The following is a 14993-nucleotide window of genomic DNA, read 5'->3' on the forward strand; positions in this document are numbered from 1 at the left end:
TATTCATTGGAATGATGCTGAAGCTCTAATACTTTGGCCAGCTGATGGAAAGAGCCAACTCATTAGAAAAGACCCTGATGCTGGGAAAGACTGAAGACAAAAGGAAAAAGGGGCAGCAGAGGATGAGATGGTTGGATCAGGACATGAACTTGAGCAAATTCCAGGAGACAGTGAAGGACAGAGGAGCCTGGCATGCTGCAGTCCATGGGGCCGCAAAGAGTGGGACACAACTCAGCGACTGAACAACAGCAAAGTAATGATTTCTAAAAAGGTGACATCTGAGGAGAAACCTGAGCAAAGTTAAAAAAGAATGTTCCTGAAAGAGAAAATCTTACAGACACTTTGGTGGTGAATGTTCTTGGCATGCTCAAAGAATGGCAGGGGTACTGGGGCAGCAAGACTTAGCAAAGGGGAGTCAAGTGACTAGCTAGCGGTCAGGCCACTCTCGACCTCGCAGACCATGTGAGGGCACCAACACTGTGTGAGACAAGAAATGGTTTAGTATCAGGGAAATTAAGTGTATCACCGAAGAATCAAAGCACAAAAAAACTTACTGCAATTTGTCTTTTATCTGTTTCTCCTCTTTTATGATGAAGATCTAAATGAATCAGTTAAGAATAATAAATTTAATACTATGACATATCATGATATAGAGTCTCTGTTCTGTTCATTTTTTATTTAGAAAATACACGATATTAAATACTTCTTTAATTTACAGAAAATGAACTGTTCTAGTAACACACACATATGTTAATGAAAGGATACAAGTCAAATATTCCAAAATGGTAACATCCCATATGTAGTCATAGTAGGAATCCATTGCATCATGACTGAAAAACAGAATTCAGTTATTTCATCTTCCTTAAGCAGAAAATTTCACCTCTATTTTAAAAACCATTCATACCTGTTTTGTTCCTGCAGTGATTTAAAGGCTGTTTTGTAGTCAATCTCTCTGAGGAACTGACATAAAATTGCCACCTACATAAACAAAGAATTAAAAATGGTTTCACATACTGAACTTATGGTTGCTGTGGAGAAGAGATAGTTAGGGATTTAGGGAAGATAATACACACTGCTGTATTTAAAATGGATAACTAACAAGGACCTATTATATAGCACATGGAACTCTGCTCGATGGTACGAGCCAGTCTGGATGGGGGGGGCTTTAGGGGAGAATATGTGTATGGCTGAGTCCCTTCACTGTTCACCTGAAACCACCACAACACTGCTAATCAGCTCTACCCCAATACAAAATAAAAAGGTTAAAGTTTGGGGAAAAAATAAAAATAAAAAAGGTTTCATGTAATTAGTGTCAACAGTGACTCCTGGTTTTGCAGGGATAGTTTTTAATGACTCTTATGATCAGAACGTGTGCTCTATCACTCAGTCGTGTCCAGCTCTTGGCGACCCCATGGTCTGTAGCCTGCCAGGCTCTCTCCATGGGATCCTCCAGGCAAGAATACTAGAGTGCCATGCCCTCCTCCAGGGGACATTCCCAACCCAGGGATTGAATCCTGCTCTCCCGCAACGCAGGTGGATTCTTTACCCTCTGAGCCACCAGGGAAGCCCTATGTCAGGAATATATTATTTAACTTAAGAGGCCTTGCAGATCAGGCTGAATGAATCAGCTCGTATGTATGGAATCCATCCAATTTTAATGGTAAAAATCCTTATACGGGTCTGTCTGCCCAATATTTTCTTCACCAGTAACTTAAATCATAAAATTTTTAGAGCTTTACTTGAATGAGAGGCTGGCAAAAAGCCGGTTTAGAAAATCAAAGGGAATGGAAAACTGACAAAAGTGTTGAATGTTCAAGGACATACATCCAATGGATATTCATCCAATTAGGCCTTTCACAGCTGGCAAGTACAGAAGCTCATTTTAGCAAAATGTAAGCTGCCAGTCTGCTTAAGATTAAAGACAGATCCATTTCAACCAGGTATGTAAGTCATAATGTGATCTCTTTCTTAAATATTTATAGAAATTTTAAAATTATTATTCACACACCAAAATATGAACCCTTTCAGAGTATAAAATTCAGTGGTTTCTACTATATTCACAAAATTGTACAACCATCACCACTATCTAATTCCAAAACATTTCATTCCCCTACCCCAGGGGAAAAACTCCATATCCATTAGCAGTCGCTCCAGTTCCCTCCTACCTCCTCTCCCAGTCTCTGACAACCACTAACCTACATTGACTCTACAGATTTGCTTATTCTGGACATTTCATATAAAGGGGATCATACAAAACAAGCTTTTTGTATCTGGCTGTTTTTTCACGCAACATAAAACTTACAGGATTCATCTCTGTTGTGGCATATATCAGTACTTCATCCCTTTTCATGGCTGAATAATATTCCACTATATAAATCTACCAGATTTTGTTTATCCATTCATCAGCAGATGAGCATTTGGGTTGTTTCCACTTTTGTCTATTATGAATAATGAATGTGCTGTGTTATAAACATTTCACATATAAATTCTTTTGTGGACATATGTTTTCAGTTTTGTTGGTTATATACTTATGAGTGAAACTGCTGGGTCATATGGTAGGGAATTTGATGTTTACTTTCTTGAGCAGGCAGCAAACTGTTTTCCAAAAAGGCTGCCCCACTGTATATTCCTACCAGCCACATGAAGGTTCTAATTTCTCCACAGCTTCACCAATACTTGTTTCTGTCTTTCGACTACTGCCTCTTCATACGTGTGAAGTGATATCTCATTGTGGTATTGATTTACATTTCCCTGATGATTAATATGGAACTTCTCTGGTGTTTCAGATGGTAAAGAATTTGCCTGCAATGCAAGAGACCCAGGTTCAATCCTTGGGTCAGGAAGACCACTGGGGAAGGCCATGGTTATCTACTCCAGTATTCTTGCCTAGAGAATCCCATGGAGAGAGGAGCCTGCCAAGCTAGAGTCCATGGGGTCACAGAGTCAGACATGACTGAGAGACTAACCCACACACAGTGATTAACGCACATACCTACTCTTAAATACTAGACATACTTGAGAATGGCTTTCCTAAGGTTCAAAGGCCAATGTTTTGTAACCCACACTTTCATTTCGGTTAAAATTCTGTAAACTATTAAAAAAAATTTAAAGATCATGCCAAATTCTTAAATTCCATAAATTTAAGGAATTATGACATGGAAAATACTTCCCAGTGCAATGCCTTGTATTTACTGTAAACTCTAACTTACAAGACAAAAGACCAACATCATAATTTTATAAACTAACCTGTGTGTGGCAATTCAGCAAAGAACAGCACTTTATCATTCGTTTTATTACCTATAAAAACAAAATTCTGATTACTTTAAAAAACTAATTGATAACAACTGTAACAAATGTTCCACTCTGACGTGGGATGTCAATCATCAGGTAGGTTGTACATGTGCAGGGATGGGAAAAACAGAAGAACTCTATTATTTTTCACTCAATTTTGTTGTGAATCTAAAACTGTTCTAAAAAATAGAACTTCTAATTTTAAAAAACTAATTATTAAAATATTTTAAATCCTATTTTAAGTCATTATTGTAAGTATTAAAAATGTCATTTATTATATTATGATATTGGAAGCCTAAGCAGGAGAGCATATTGGGAGAAAATGAGTAAAATTTGAGATTGAAGAGACAGAATCAACATTAAAGGTTGAGTGGATATTGGTGGAAGGATTAGAAAAGAAAAGAGGATGACACTCAGGGTTTATGCTTGGTCAACTCAAAGGGCAAAACAAAGTTGACGGATACTTCACTGGGGGTCTACGTTTTTGCTCTGGTGTGGGAAGGTCATTAGGAGGAGAGACTGGCAGAGTAAGATGCTGAACCAGCCGTGGAGAGGTTGAGTTTGAGGTGTTTGAGGAAATCAAATCAGCAATGGCTGTGGGCACTGGAACCATGAAGGTGGTCTGACCTAGAGCAATCAATCCGTTTGGGAGTTACCACCACATTTATGGAAACGAAGAAACTCAGACAAAAAGAGGCCCAGGAAAAAGAATGTTTTCAGACACTTAAGAAGCAAGCAAGCGCACAACAACTTTTACCTGGTCTGTATAAACATCTGGGGGCACAGCCTTGTTAAAGAAATCAGAGCACACAGCTCCTGCCTGGAGGTAATAGTGAAGAGCCGCTGAATACTGATTTGTTGCTTGAAGCAGAAAACAGAGATAAAGATTATCTGTCATTAAATATGCAGCTAAAAAGACAGGGCCTCTTTTGTGAAGGGTCAGGTATTATTACTTCATGTGTGACAAAGCAGATTCAAACCACAGATCTAGGGGCAACGCTTAGCCAGGGCAAGAATGAGAAAAATTGGCTTTATTATTTCAACCACTTTAAAGAAGCCCTATATAGACTGTTTTCTTCTAAGACTGATTAGCCAAAATTTTACCTCAGATTTCTTGTCAAACTTACTAGTTCAGAACTTAGTACTTGGAGGCATTTATTTCCCAAATGCTTATACTAGAAACAGACCTTATTTTTCTGAGATAGTTTAGAATCAGAAAATTTACTCTGAATAAAGATATTAAGATCCTGAAAATAAATTCTTTGTGGGGCTAGGGTAACCACAGCATTTAAACTGGCAATTATTGGGCTTCCCTGGTGGTCCAGTAGTTAAGATTCCGCCTTGCAATAGTGCAGGGGACACCAGCTCCATCCCGGATCCAGAAGATCCCACATGCCGGGGCGACTATGCCCAAGCACCACACCCCCTGAGCCTGAGCTCTGGCACCTGCGGGTCACAGCGACCGAGCCCAGTGCAGCAACCACTGAAGCCCCCCGGCTCTGGAGCCTGTGCCGGTACAAGGGAAGCTCGCGCGCGGCAACTGGAGAACAGCCTCCGCTCTCGGCAAACAGAGAAAAGCCCTCAAACGGCAACGAGACCCAGCACAGCCAAAAATAAAGACATATTTGTTAACTGGCCATTGTTTGTTTCAAAAATAATCCAGAAGAGAGCAGGATGATGTAGGTGAGGGTACAGATGAAATAAGACTGGCCCTAAGTTAACTGCTGCTAAAACTGGGTGGCAACAAATCTCTTCCCATCAACATAAATAATTATCAAGTCCCTGGACATAGTTAGAACGTTTAAAATAGCAATTCTGCAACTAAACTTTAACCTCCTAAGAATGTTTTGCCAACTTTTCAGATGATCACTTACTATGGGGGAAGAAAAAAAAACACAAACAGAAAAAAGGTGGTCAACATAAAATTAAAAACATCTGAATCAAAGACTCAGAAAAATGCATACATATAACAGTAACAATCACTCTCAATTTCATCTTGGAAGAAGATTTAGAGAACGTCAGAAACAAGACTCAAGATTAATAAAGTACTGTAATAGTAGTGTAACATATTTATTTTCACTTCTAAAAGAGCTACAAACACAAAACACAAAGCAGTGATACATGTCACTTACCAAAATAAATGTCCGCCTGAATAATTAACCAGGAGTGGTTGTTTGGGTTTACACTAAGGGCATACCGAACTAGCTCTTTCACTGTGATAGCTACAGCTTCAAAATCCACTGACTGGAGGCTACAGGAAAGACAATAAACATAATTTAGGAGTCAACTTCACAAATCCATACACACATTTATTAAAACAAACAAACAGAAGAGTCAAAATTTAAGTGATCATAAATACAATGCTAAATATTACTAGCAGTAAATATTTTAAAACTATCAAAACAACTAAATTGGAGGACGTGTGATCAGCTAATTTTTTATATGGGGCTGAAAACAATCTGATTTTTGTTTCCTTTCCCCAAAATGCCAAAGAAGGTAAACTAGGCCACTCTTAAGAGTATCTTTAAACATTTTACAATGTAAAGCACAAAAGGGTGATATGATATAACCCTATCTCCACTTTTTATGCATAACTTACACGCAACAAAATTATAAGGAGATACACTGATAAAAATTTTCCAAATGATTTTTAAGTTCTATTATCTAGAGAAAGCTACAGAAAACAAGGGTTCAAACACCAACAATACTGCTATAGGTGGCCTTAAATCCATCCTGTGGTTTCTTCTGAGAGTAACTAACTCCTCTGGATTAGATGTTTCACTGGGGTAGGGGCAAGATCTGGCAAGTGTCATCTCGGCAATGCATTTGGAAGCAATGAAGAATCCAGAAAACGAGAGGGGAACGGGGCCAGCTGCTCTGAGCCCAGTTAAACCTGGAAATTCTGAGACACAGAATAAGATGACAGAAGTGTGAGGATAAAAGCCAGGCCAGCACCCAGGAAACACAATCACAGCTCCTACCGAAGCAGTGAGACCCCACAGTAGGGAAAACAGGCTTTTGATTCAGAAGCATACCACAGTTCAAGTCCCGGCTCTATCATTTACGAGATGAACTTGGACAAGGACAATCTCTGTTGCCCTGAGGAGCTAAATTTTACCATAATTCACCACTGTTTCCAGTGTAGTGGGAAAGTATCGTGGTGTTACTAGCAAACACCCAACTGCTTGTTTACAACTTATTTATTTTTGGCTGCACTAGGGCTTCATTTTTGCAAGTGGGCTTTATTTAGCTGCAGTGAGCGGGAATTGCTCTGGAGTCGAGGTGAGCGGGCTTCTCGTTGTACTGGCTTCTCTTGCTGCCTCTTGCAGGCCCTAGAGCACACAGGCTTTCAGCAGTTGCAGCTCGCAGGCTCACTAGTTTTGGCACACCAGCTTAGTTACCCTTGGCATGAGGGATCTTCTGGGACCAAGGAACCTTCCTGAACCTTGTCCCGTGCAATGGCAGGCAGATTCTTAACCAGTGGATCACCAGGGAACTCCCTGTGCGAAGTCACTTCAGTCGTGTCCAGCTCTTTGCAACCACATGGACTGAGCCTGCCAAGCTCCTCTGTCCATGGGATTCTCCAGGCAAGATCACTGGAGTGGATTGCCATGCCCTCCTCCAGAGGATCTTCCCAAGCCAGGGGTCAAACCCACGTCTCCTGCAGCTCCTGCACTGCAGGTACATTCCTTACCACTGAGCCACCGGGGAAGCCTACAACTAATTTATTTACAATTATTTAAATAAGTTAAGGGCTTCCTTGGTGGCTCAGATGGTAAAGAATCTGCCTGCAATGCGGGAGACCTGGGTTGCAGGAGACCTGGTAAGTGGACAGGCTGGGCCTCAAGCTCTCCAAGCCTGGCTCGGAACCTCTATGACAAGCCACTGCCTCATTTATAAACACACACTGAAAAAAAGGAATCAGTACTTTATAATCTGAACTTAGGCTGAAGAAGTAACACCTAAGATTACAACCAAAGGCAAATGGGGATTTCCCCAGCGCCCCAAAGCAGGGGACATGGGTTCAATCCCTGGTTGGGGAACTAAGATCCCACATACCACAGCATAACTAAGCCCCCACACCACAACTGGTGAGCCCGCGGGCTCTGGAGCCCACACTCTGCAACCAGAGCCCCCTCACCACCACTGGAGAAAGCCTGTGCACCACAATGAAGACTTAGCACAGTCAAAAAAAAAGCAAAATGATCTCTACCTGATTAATGGACTGTTATTTTACAAATTTTACATAAAAAATCTGCAGTTATTCGCTTCAGGAAGCACGGTGCTGCTTTGGGAACCAAGCCTCCCAAGTGGAGCCAAGGGTCACTCACACCTTGGGTCTTCCAAAATCCCTGTCTGAGAGAGCTTCCCATTTCTGAGACTGTTTACCTACCTACTACAATCTTTTCTTCTTCAGAGATGCCTTTAATAAGAGCAATAAAATATGGCCTAGATTTCTGTGCCTGCCCTTCAGGCACGAAGAAGATGACTAGGGGCTAGGGGAGAAAAGGAAGAGTCATTTCTGTGAGGAAACAAATGGGCTCTCCTGAGTAAGAAGCTGGCGTCTGTGGGAAAAGAAAAATGTAAACGGTTTCTTCTTCCACAAAAGAAGAACGTGTCTTCTCCCCTTAGTTGTCCGCCTCTTACTGTGGTTCTCAGGTGATAAAAGGAAGAGAGAAGCATTCTTAAAGTAACTAAAGAATTTCTTAAGGTAACGAAAAAGAGTTGGGGACCTCTGACAATCAGTATTAGAAAAACCAGGTAGAACGTCATCCTTTTATTAGCCTCCATTTTCTAATTCCACCACTGACAAGAAATCGGGACTGCTGAGAGACTGTTTAGATTCAACCTAAGGCTAGTGCACTTCAGCTCTTACTTAGTTATGCCTGACGCTTAATTTTTAGGAAGATCATTACTGTAATAGAGAAATATGAAGTTGCTATAGAGTCGCAACAAACTGCAGCCTTTTAATCAAGTTATTCAAGGTTATCTATATCAGTCAGGATAGTTTTTATATATATATATATACACACACACATATATATAGACAATTTAATAAAATGTAAGCTATAATACTTCTTACTTGGGGATGGAGGATGGCCAGATAGAAATATGTTCAGCTGTAATATCATTCACAATGTCCTCCTTATTGAAAAAAAAAAAAGAGTGTGATTTAAAAAGAACTTTCTTTCAAAAAAATGTTTAGATGAAATTATGAAATACTGACCCGAACGTTGTGAAGTTTCACAAAGAGTGACAAAATAATAGTCAAAACCAATGGTTCCTATGAGAAAGAAAACAAAGACTCCTTAAATATTATATATATCTTAATATTTCTCTATCAGCCTCAAGGATACCAAGTACTTTCCTTCAAAAGATTCTTACCCTTTTGAAAGTTATCACCTGCTTTAGTTAGGAGTACACTAGAGATTAACATTATTCTTAATCTCATGAAAGAAATCACAACACACAATTAACAAAAAAATGACCAAATTTAGGTGTCTGTCCTCCCACGTCTTTTGAAATTGAATTAAAAGAACTCCTTCCCACTAGTACTTCCAGCTACCGCTAAAAAAAAATTGCCTTTTTATTCCTCAAACTAATATTCAGGGACCTTCCTGGTGGTCCAGTGGTTAAGACTCCACGCTTCCACTGCAGGGGGTGCAGGTTTGATCCCTGGTAGGAGAACGAAGATCCCACAAGCCGTGTGGCACAGCTGTTTATAGAAAGGAATTTAAGGAGTGGAATCTATGTCCAATAAACAAATATGATATTAATCCTATCAAAAAGTTAGGATTCAGACATCTAGCCCTATTACGAAGACTTCTTTACAACTTAAAAATACCTACTCTACTCACTAAAACAGAGTAAGGTAAATACAAAATAAACTTCTCCATTCAGACTATCCCATCCTCAAAAAAAAATGATCACCAAAGATAAAAAGCACATTAACAGATTACTTAAATAATCAGCATTTTAACACTCAATAATTTTTTTTAATCATATCCTCAGAAATCAGCAATAGTAGTTAGACCCACTTTTACAAAACTTACCCTTAATCTTTTGAGGAAAGAAAGCAGTTCACTCCTACAAAGACACAAATATTTGTATATACATTTAATACCAGAAATTCAAAGTAAAAACAGGAAAGTAAATTCTAGCTGAAGTTCTAGTCCTAACTTTTCAGTTCTGCATGTATAGAAGAGTGTAATATTCTATTGTTATACTAACCTAATAAAATGTCTTTCCTGTTTTAATTACATGTGACATCTTCAGTACTATCCAACCAGACACTGTTGATAGGGAATACACAGATATTTCCTAAGTTGGTGCTATTAGACAAGTCCATCCGAGATCAGCACCAAAGAATTCTTACATTGTCCATTTTTATGATACACAAGGATAATGACAGACGTTCTTAAAATAGTACAAAATAGTATAAATAACTTAAAAAATAAACTGATAGAAACGTACCGATACATTATACCTAATGTAGATTCCCTCTGCTTTATTAAACTAACTCTGCCATCATTTCCTCGTTTGTGTTGACTGGACACACTACAGATCTGAACCACAACTTCCCAAAGGTCTTTAGCAGTCCGTCTACTTTCCTTAGGGCCTGGAAGTTCTTTGCACGTAGCTGCTAAAAGCTGTCCAAGCTATAACAGGAAAAACAGAAACACACAGAAGACAATCTGTAATGTCATACATGCTGTTTCTATTACTGAGGAACATCTAAAGAAAGATCAAAACTGCCTGCACATACGAAGCACGGTTATTTGATGCTGGCCTCTATCCAACCACTGGGGAATTCAGAGCTCACTGTCCACTGACAGACAGATCTGAATCAGATCTGGGAAGAGGATCCTCTGGTTCCACCACATTACAAACCTTGTTTCTAAACAACCAGTCTAAGGAGAACAAAAACAGCATAGTCTAATGAGGATAAAAGTGAAGCAAGGCAAGAGACATGCTATTAAGTGGGGGAAAAAAGCTGCTAAATACACTTACTATGATCCCACTTGGAAAAAAAAAGCCTGTAATGGAATATATACAGGACAGTGTTACCTGTAAAAGCCCAGAGATAGATTAAAACAGTGCTTAAATTTCATTCACACCCACACATTTTTTTTTTTAATGAAAAAAATGAGGAAAAAATACAGACACTGAAGTTGGCAGAACAGAAGAACAAGATTTAGAGAAACTTTTCTCTAAGGAAATGGTAGCGACTGAGGATGTAACTACTGTTGATGTGAGGAGGGAGAATTAAGGAAGCACAGATTACTAAAAGGGACTGATCTGAACGAAGGCAGCCTTCAGGACCTAAGGTGGCTAAGGATCCAGAATGAACCCCAGCAGAAGTGCAGGAGCATGAGGAAGCACCGTGAGGGCGGGGCTGGGAGCGTGCTGGCACCACAGACAGGCTGGAGGGCAGGCCAGGAAGGAGAGGCTCCCGCTCCGTAAGAGGGTGGCAGGCTCGGTCCAAGCCAGGCCTTTTCCTACACCACTGCGACCTAAGTGAGCACCAACCTCTCCTCCTCCTCCCACCAGCCAGCCTCCTATAATCCAAGTGCCCATCAACGCTGTACATTTTCCTAGACTACACTACCCCCACCCTGATCCGCGAGACAGGCTGGACAGTTTTCACTATTTCGAAAGGTCTTTAGTCACATGCTTAAAAGCTTCTTTCCTTTTTGTGATAAGTGGAAATTTAAAGAAATATGTAACAGAATGGAAAATAAAATCAATTTAAATCATTTACTGTTTCACTACCCAGGGATAATGACTATTAATACCCTTCCAGACTCTTCCCTATACCTGTGTATTAATATTCCACATGAAATTCAAAGCCTGGAAGGTGCTCTACCCTGTGTAATTTTTAATACACATCCCGCACTCTAGACTTATTTCTCTACTTTCTCCTCTGTGCTAACAAGGGAACAAGGGGCCAGCTAAGGAAGGAGGCACACAAAACCCTAACCCAGACGAGCCAATGAGACGCCTGAGTGGCCCTGCAGCAAGGTCACCCCTTACCCTTCCCCCTCTGTAGACAGAGGGGGAAGTGCAGGAAGCAGGGGCTAACCGGGCCCAGGGTGAGGTAATCAACAGCACAGCCTTCTGCACTGTGGGCCCTCAAACACCCAAACAACCTCTCTGGTGCATGGCTCCACCGAACTCACTGCTAAGATGAACAAAGAGAGAAGCTACAGCACCATCTTAATACCAAGCCACCATTCTCAGTGGACATGACCATCTTGAGACAAAACGGTTCTCTCATCTGAGGGCTTACTAAAGCCTAAGGGAGTGCTGGGCATCATCAGAAAAACTCCCTAAATATGAGGAACTCTCATCTCACAAAGTTGACTAAAAACACAGATATAATCCAAAGTCTGAAATTACAAAGAGAAGGATAATTCAGGGACAACAATATATTTTTATGAACAATCAGGAAGAAAACAAAAAAGGAGGGAAAACCGAAAAAATCATTAAGTCTCCAAAAGGCTGAAATAAAATGAGCTCAGTTCTTCAAAGGACATACATGAAATAAGAAAGAAGAAACAAATAACTGAAGACAAATGTAAAAAGCTAGTACAATCTTGCCAGGTTCCCAGATACCCACCAATTTAAGGGACTGTGTACTAAAGATGAGATGAGGACAGATAAGAACAACAAAAGGTAATACAAGCATTAAGAAAAGAATAAGGGTGTCCCTGGTGGTCCAGAAGTTAAGAATCTGCCTTGCAATGCAGGGGATACAGGTATGATCCCTGGTCAGGGGCGATCCCACGGGCCGCAGGGCACCTAAGCCCACAAGCTGCAACTACGGAAGCTGAGCGCCGCTCTGCAGCAAGAGGAGCCCCCACGGTGAGAAGCTTCCCCCCGCCCCCCCCCGCGGCCCCCCCCCCCCCGCCCGTCATCACAGCCAGAGAAATCCCAAGGGCAGCAGCAAAAATAAATAACTAAGCATTTTTACAAAAGAACAAAGAAACTTGGGATGAGATGCATACATTAAAAGTCTTAAATCATAGAACTTCTTTTTTTTAAACTGTAAGACCAGAAAGGGAGAAAAGCTCACTGCTTCAGGGCAAACACAGAATTAACAAATGAAAGATTTGTTTTCTTAGGGAAAACATCTCCATATTTTTCAAGTTCTCTGCACACAGAAGTACTTTCAGTGGTACAGGAGAGATACAATTAAGAAAGAAAAATAAACAACATACCATCAATTCACTGAATGAATTCTTTCACATGGAATTAATTACTAATAACAAACATGCGCACTAATAAGGGGGCATCCAGTGGTAAAGAATCCACCTGCCAATGCAGGAGATATAAGAGACTCGGGTTCGATCCCTGGGTTGGGAAGATCCCCTGGAGGAGGGCAAGGCAACCCACTCCAGTATTCTTGCCTGGAGAATCCCCATGGACAGAGGAGCCTGGCGGGCTACAGTCCATAGAATCACAAAGAGTCAGACACGACTAAAGCGACTTTGCAAGCACACTAATGAGAATCAGGCATCAACTTAAGAGAGTTTAACAGGCTTTGAGGAAGGGTAAGGAGTATGTCAAGGCTGTATACTGTCACCCTGCTTATTTAACTTCTATGCAGAGTACATCATGAGAAATGCTGGACTGGAAGAAGCATAAGCTAGAATCAAGATTGCCGGGAGAAATATCAATAACCTCAGATATGCAGATGACACCACCCTTATGGCACAAAGTGAAGAGGAACTAAAAGCCTCTTGATGAAAGTGAAAGAGGGGAGTGAAAAAGTTGGCTTAAAGCTCAACATTCAGAAAACGAAGATCATGGCATCTGGTCCTGTCATTTCATGGGAAATAGATGGGGAAACAGTGGAAACAGTGTCAGACTTTATTTTTTGGGGCTCCAAAATCACTGCAGATGGTGACTGCAGCCATGAAATTAAAAGACGCTTACTCCTTGGAAGGAAAGTTATAACCAACCTAGATAGCATATTCAAAAGCAGAGACATTACTTTGCCAACAAAGGTCCGCCTAGTCAAGGCTATGGTTTTTCCAGTGGTCATGTATGGATGTGAGAGTTGGACTGTGAAAAAAGCTGAGCACCAAAGAATCGATGCTTCTGAACTGTGGTGTTGGAGAAGACTCTTGAGAGTCCCTTGGACTGCAAGGAGATCCAACCAGTCCATTCTAAAGGAGATCAGCCCTGGGTGTTCATTGGAAGGAAGATGCTAAAGCTGAAACTCCAATACTTTGGCCACCTCATGCGAAGAGCTGACTCATTGGAAAAGACCCTGATGCTGGGAGGGATTGGGGGCAGGAGGAGAAAGGGACGACAGAGGATGAGATGGCTGGATGGCATCACTGACTTGATGGACATGAGTTTGGGTGAACTCCGGGAGCTGGTGATGGACAGGGAGGCCTGGCGTGCTGCGATTCATGAGGCTGCAAAGAGTGAACACGACTGAGCGACTGAGCAACTGAACTGAAGGTGCTCACATGGAAATGGCTGCAGTTCATCCCTGGAGGTTCCTTCAGTTCCACCCCGGGTACTCCAGAGCTAAAGTCACAGTCTGACTACATCAATCAAAGCAAGAAAAACTAACTAACTTTTCACTAGTTTAGGATTATACCAAAATGTTGTCTGTTAACTAAATAATCTTTGCTTAAATTTTCATAACTATATGGTACTAGAAAAAAAATATTAAGAGAGGGCAAACTCAAGTGCCGTAATTATCAAAAACTATACTCTTACCTGCAAACCAACAAGTATTTGTCCACACTTATATTCAATCTTAGAAACTGGACAAGTTACCTAAGGAGTACAGATCTAAAGAAACTCGTCCAATAATCCCACCCTAATAATTCTTTTATTTAGATTAAACATGAATTACCTTCACAAACGGATTACTCTGGAGTAGAAATGCAGGAACTTGCAGAGTAAGGTATTCATTTTCCCTCCAGTTTAACATAAAAGCCACACACTCCTCAGAAATAACTTGACGAAAAGGAATATCTAAAAAGCAAAAAAGAAGGTAGTTAGAATTACTACCATAACATTAAAAGAACAAAGCAAACAGTTGCTCAGATTCCAGTTGAGTAAATGAAAAACAATAGTTACAGATAAAAAAACAGAAAAACTCTAACATTTTATACTTTTCTTCTAGAAAGTCTAATATTTTCCAATAATAGACTGCCACAGTTTCCACTACTAATCAACAAAATTCTCTACTAATAACACCTTAAGATGCCTAATACTCTACTATAGAAGTGTAGGAGTTGGTATCTAGCCTCTACAAATTTATAATTTAAATGTGTGGAGAATAACCACACAAACACAACAAATATATGATGGTACAGTATAACCTTCTAGCATATTTAGAGTGCAGAAATAGGTAAACTATGTGCAGAAATAGGTAAACTATGTGTTAAACCTGCATATTTCTTTAAATATTTTTCATTTTTAATAGTTATTCTGAGTAAAGCATGATAAATATGCATGACACAAATCATTTACTCATTCAAAAAATATTACACCAGCAACAATTTTAAATAAAGATATGAGGAAAACAGGCACTCAGAACTGTTTGACAATTATTTCCTTTGAAATAAATATAATATTAAATACACTTGAATTTTTATAGCTCAAAGTATATAATAGTCAGGCTTTAATGTATTTCAAGAAAGAGAAAAAGAAACCTATTGAATACTAAATAACAA

The 14993-nt window shown here is 40.1% G+C and overlaps 1 protein-coding gene across 2 annotated transcripts in view; it reads right to left on the reverse strand.

Annotated features, from left to right (window-relative positions):
- INTS8 (integrator complex subunit 8) overlaps nucleotides 1-14993 on the reverse strand; it is a 47249-nt gene that overhangs the window by 3125 nt on the left and 29131 nt on the right. For both annotated transcript variants that reach the window (XM_042254462.1, XM_027973212.2), the window contains 11 exons: nucleotides 14168-14289; nucleotides 9766-9950; nucleotides 9345-9378; nucleotides 8519-8575; nucleotides 8375-8436; nucleotides 5424-5542; nucleotides 4049-4152; nucleotides 3247-3297; nucleotides 905-978; nucleotides 766-830; nucleotides 555-598 (listed from right to left, as the gene is read on the reverse strand). In XM_042254462.1, coding sequence (XP_042110396.1) covers nucleotides 555-598; nucleotides 766-830; nucleotides 905-978; nucleotides 3247-3297; nucleotides 4049-4152; nucleotides 5424-5542; nucleotides 8375-8436; nucleotides 8519-8575; nucleotides 9345-9378; nucleotides 9766-9950; nucleotides 14168-14289 — 917 coding nt within the window. The remainder of the gene's footprint in view (nucleotides 1-554; nucleotides 599-765; nucleotides 831-904; nucleotides 979-3246; nucleotides 3298-4048; nucleotides 4153-5423; nucleotides 5543-8374; nucleotides 8437-8518; nucleotides 8576-9344; nucleotides 9379-9765; nucleotides 9951-14167; nucleotides 14290-14993) is intronic.

Source organism: Ovis aries, chromosome 9 (genome assembly GCF_016772045.2).
Source record: "Ovis aries strain OAR_USU_Benz2616 breed Rambouillet chromosome 9, ARS-UI_Ramb_v3.0, whole genome shotgun sequence".
Taxonomy (NCBI): domain Eukaryota; kingdom Metazoa; phylum Chordata; class Mammalia; order Artiodactyla; family Bovidae; genus Ovis; species Ovis aries.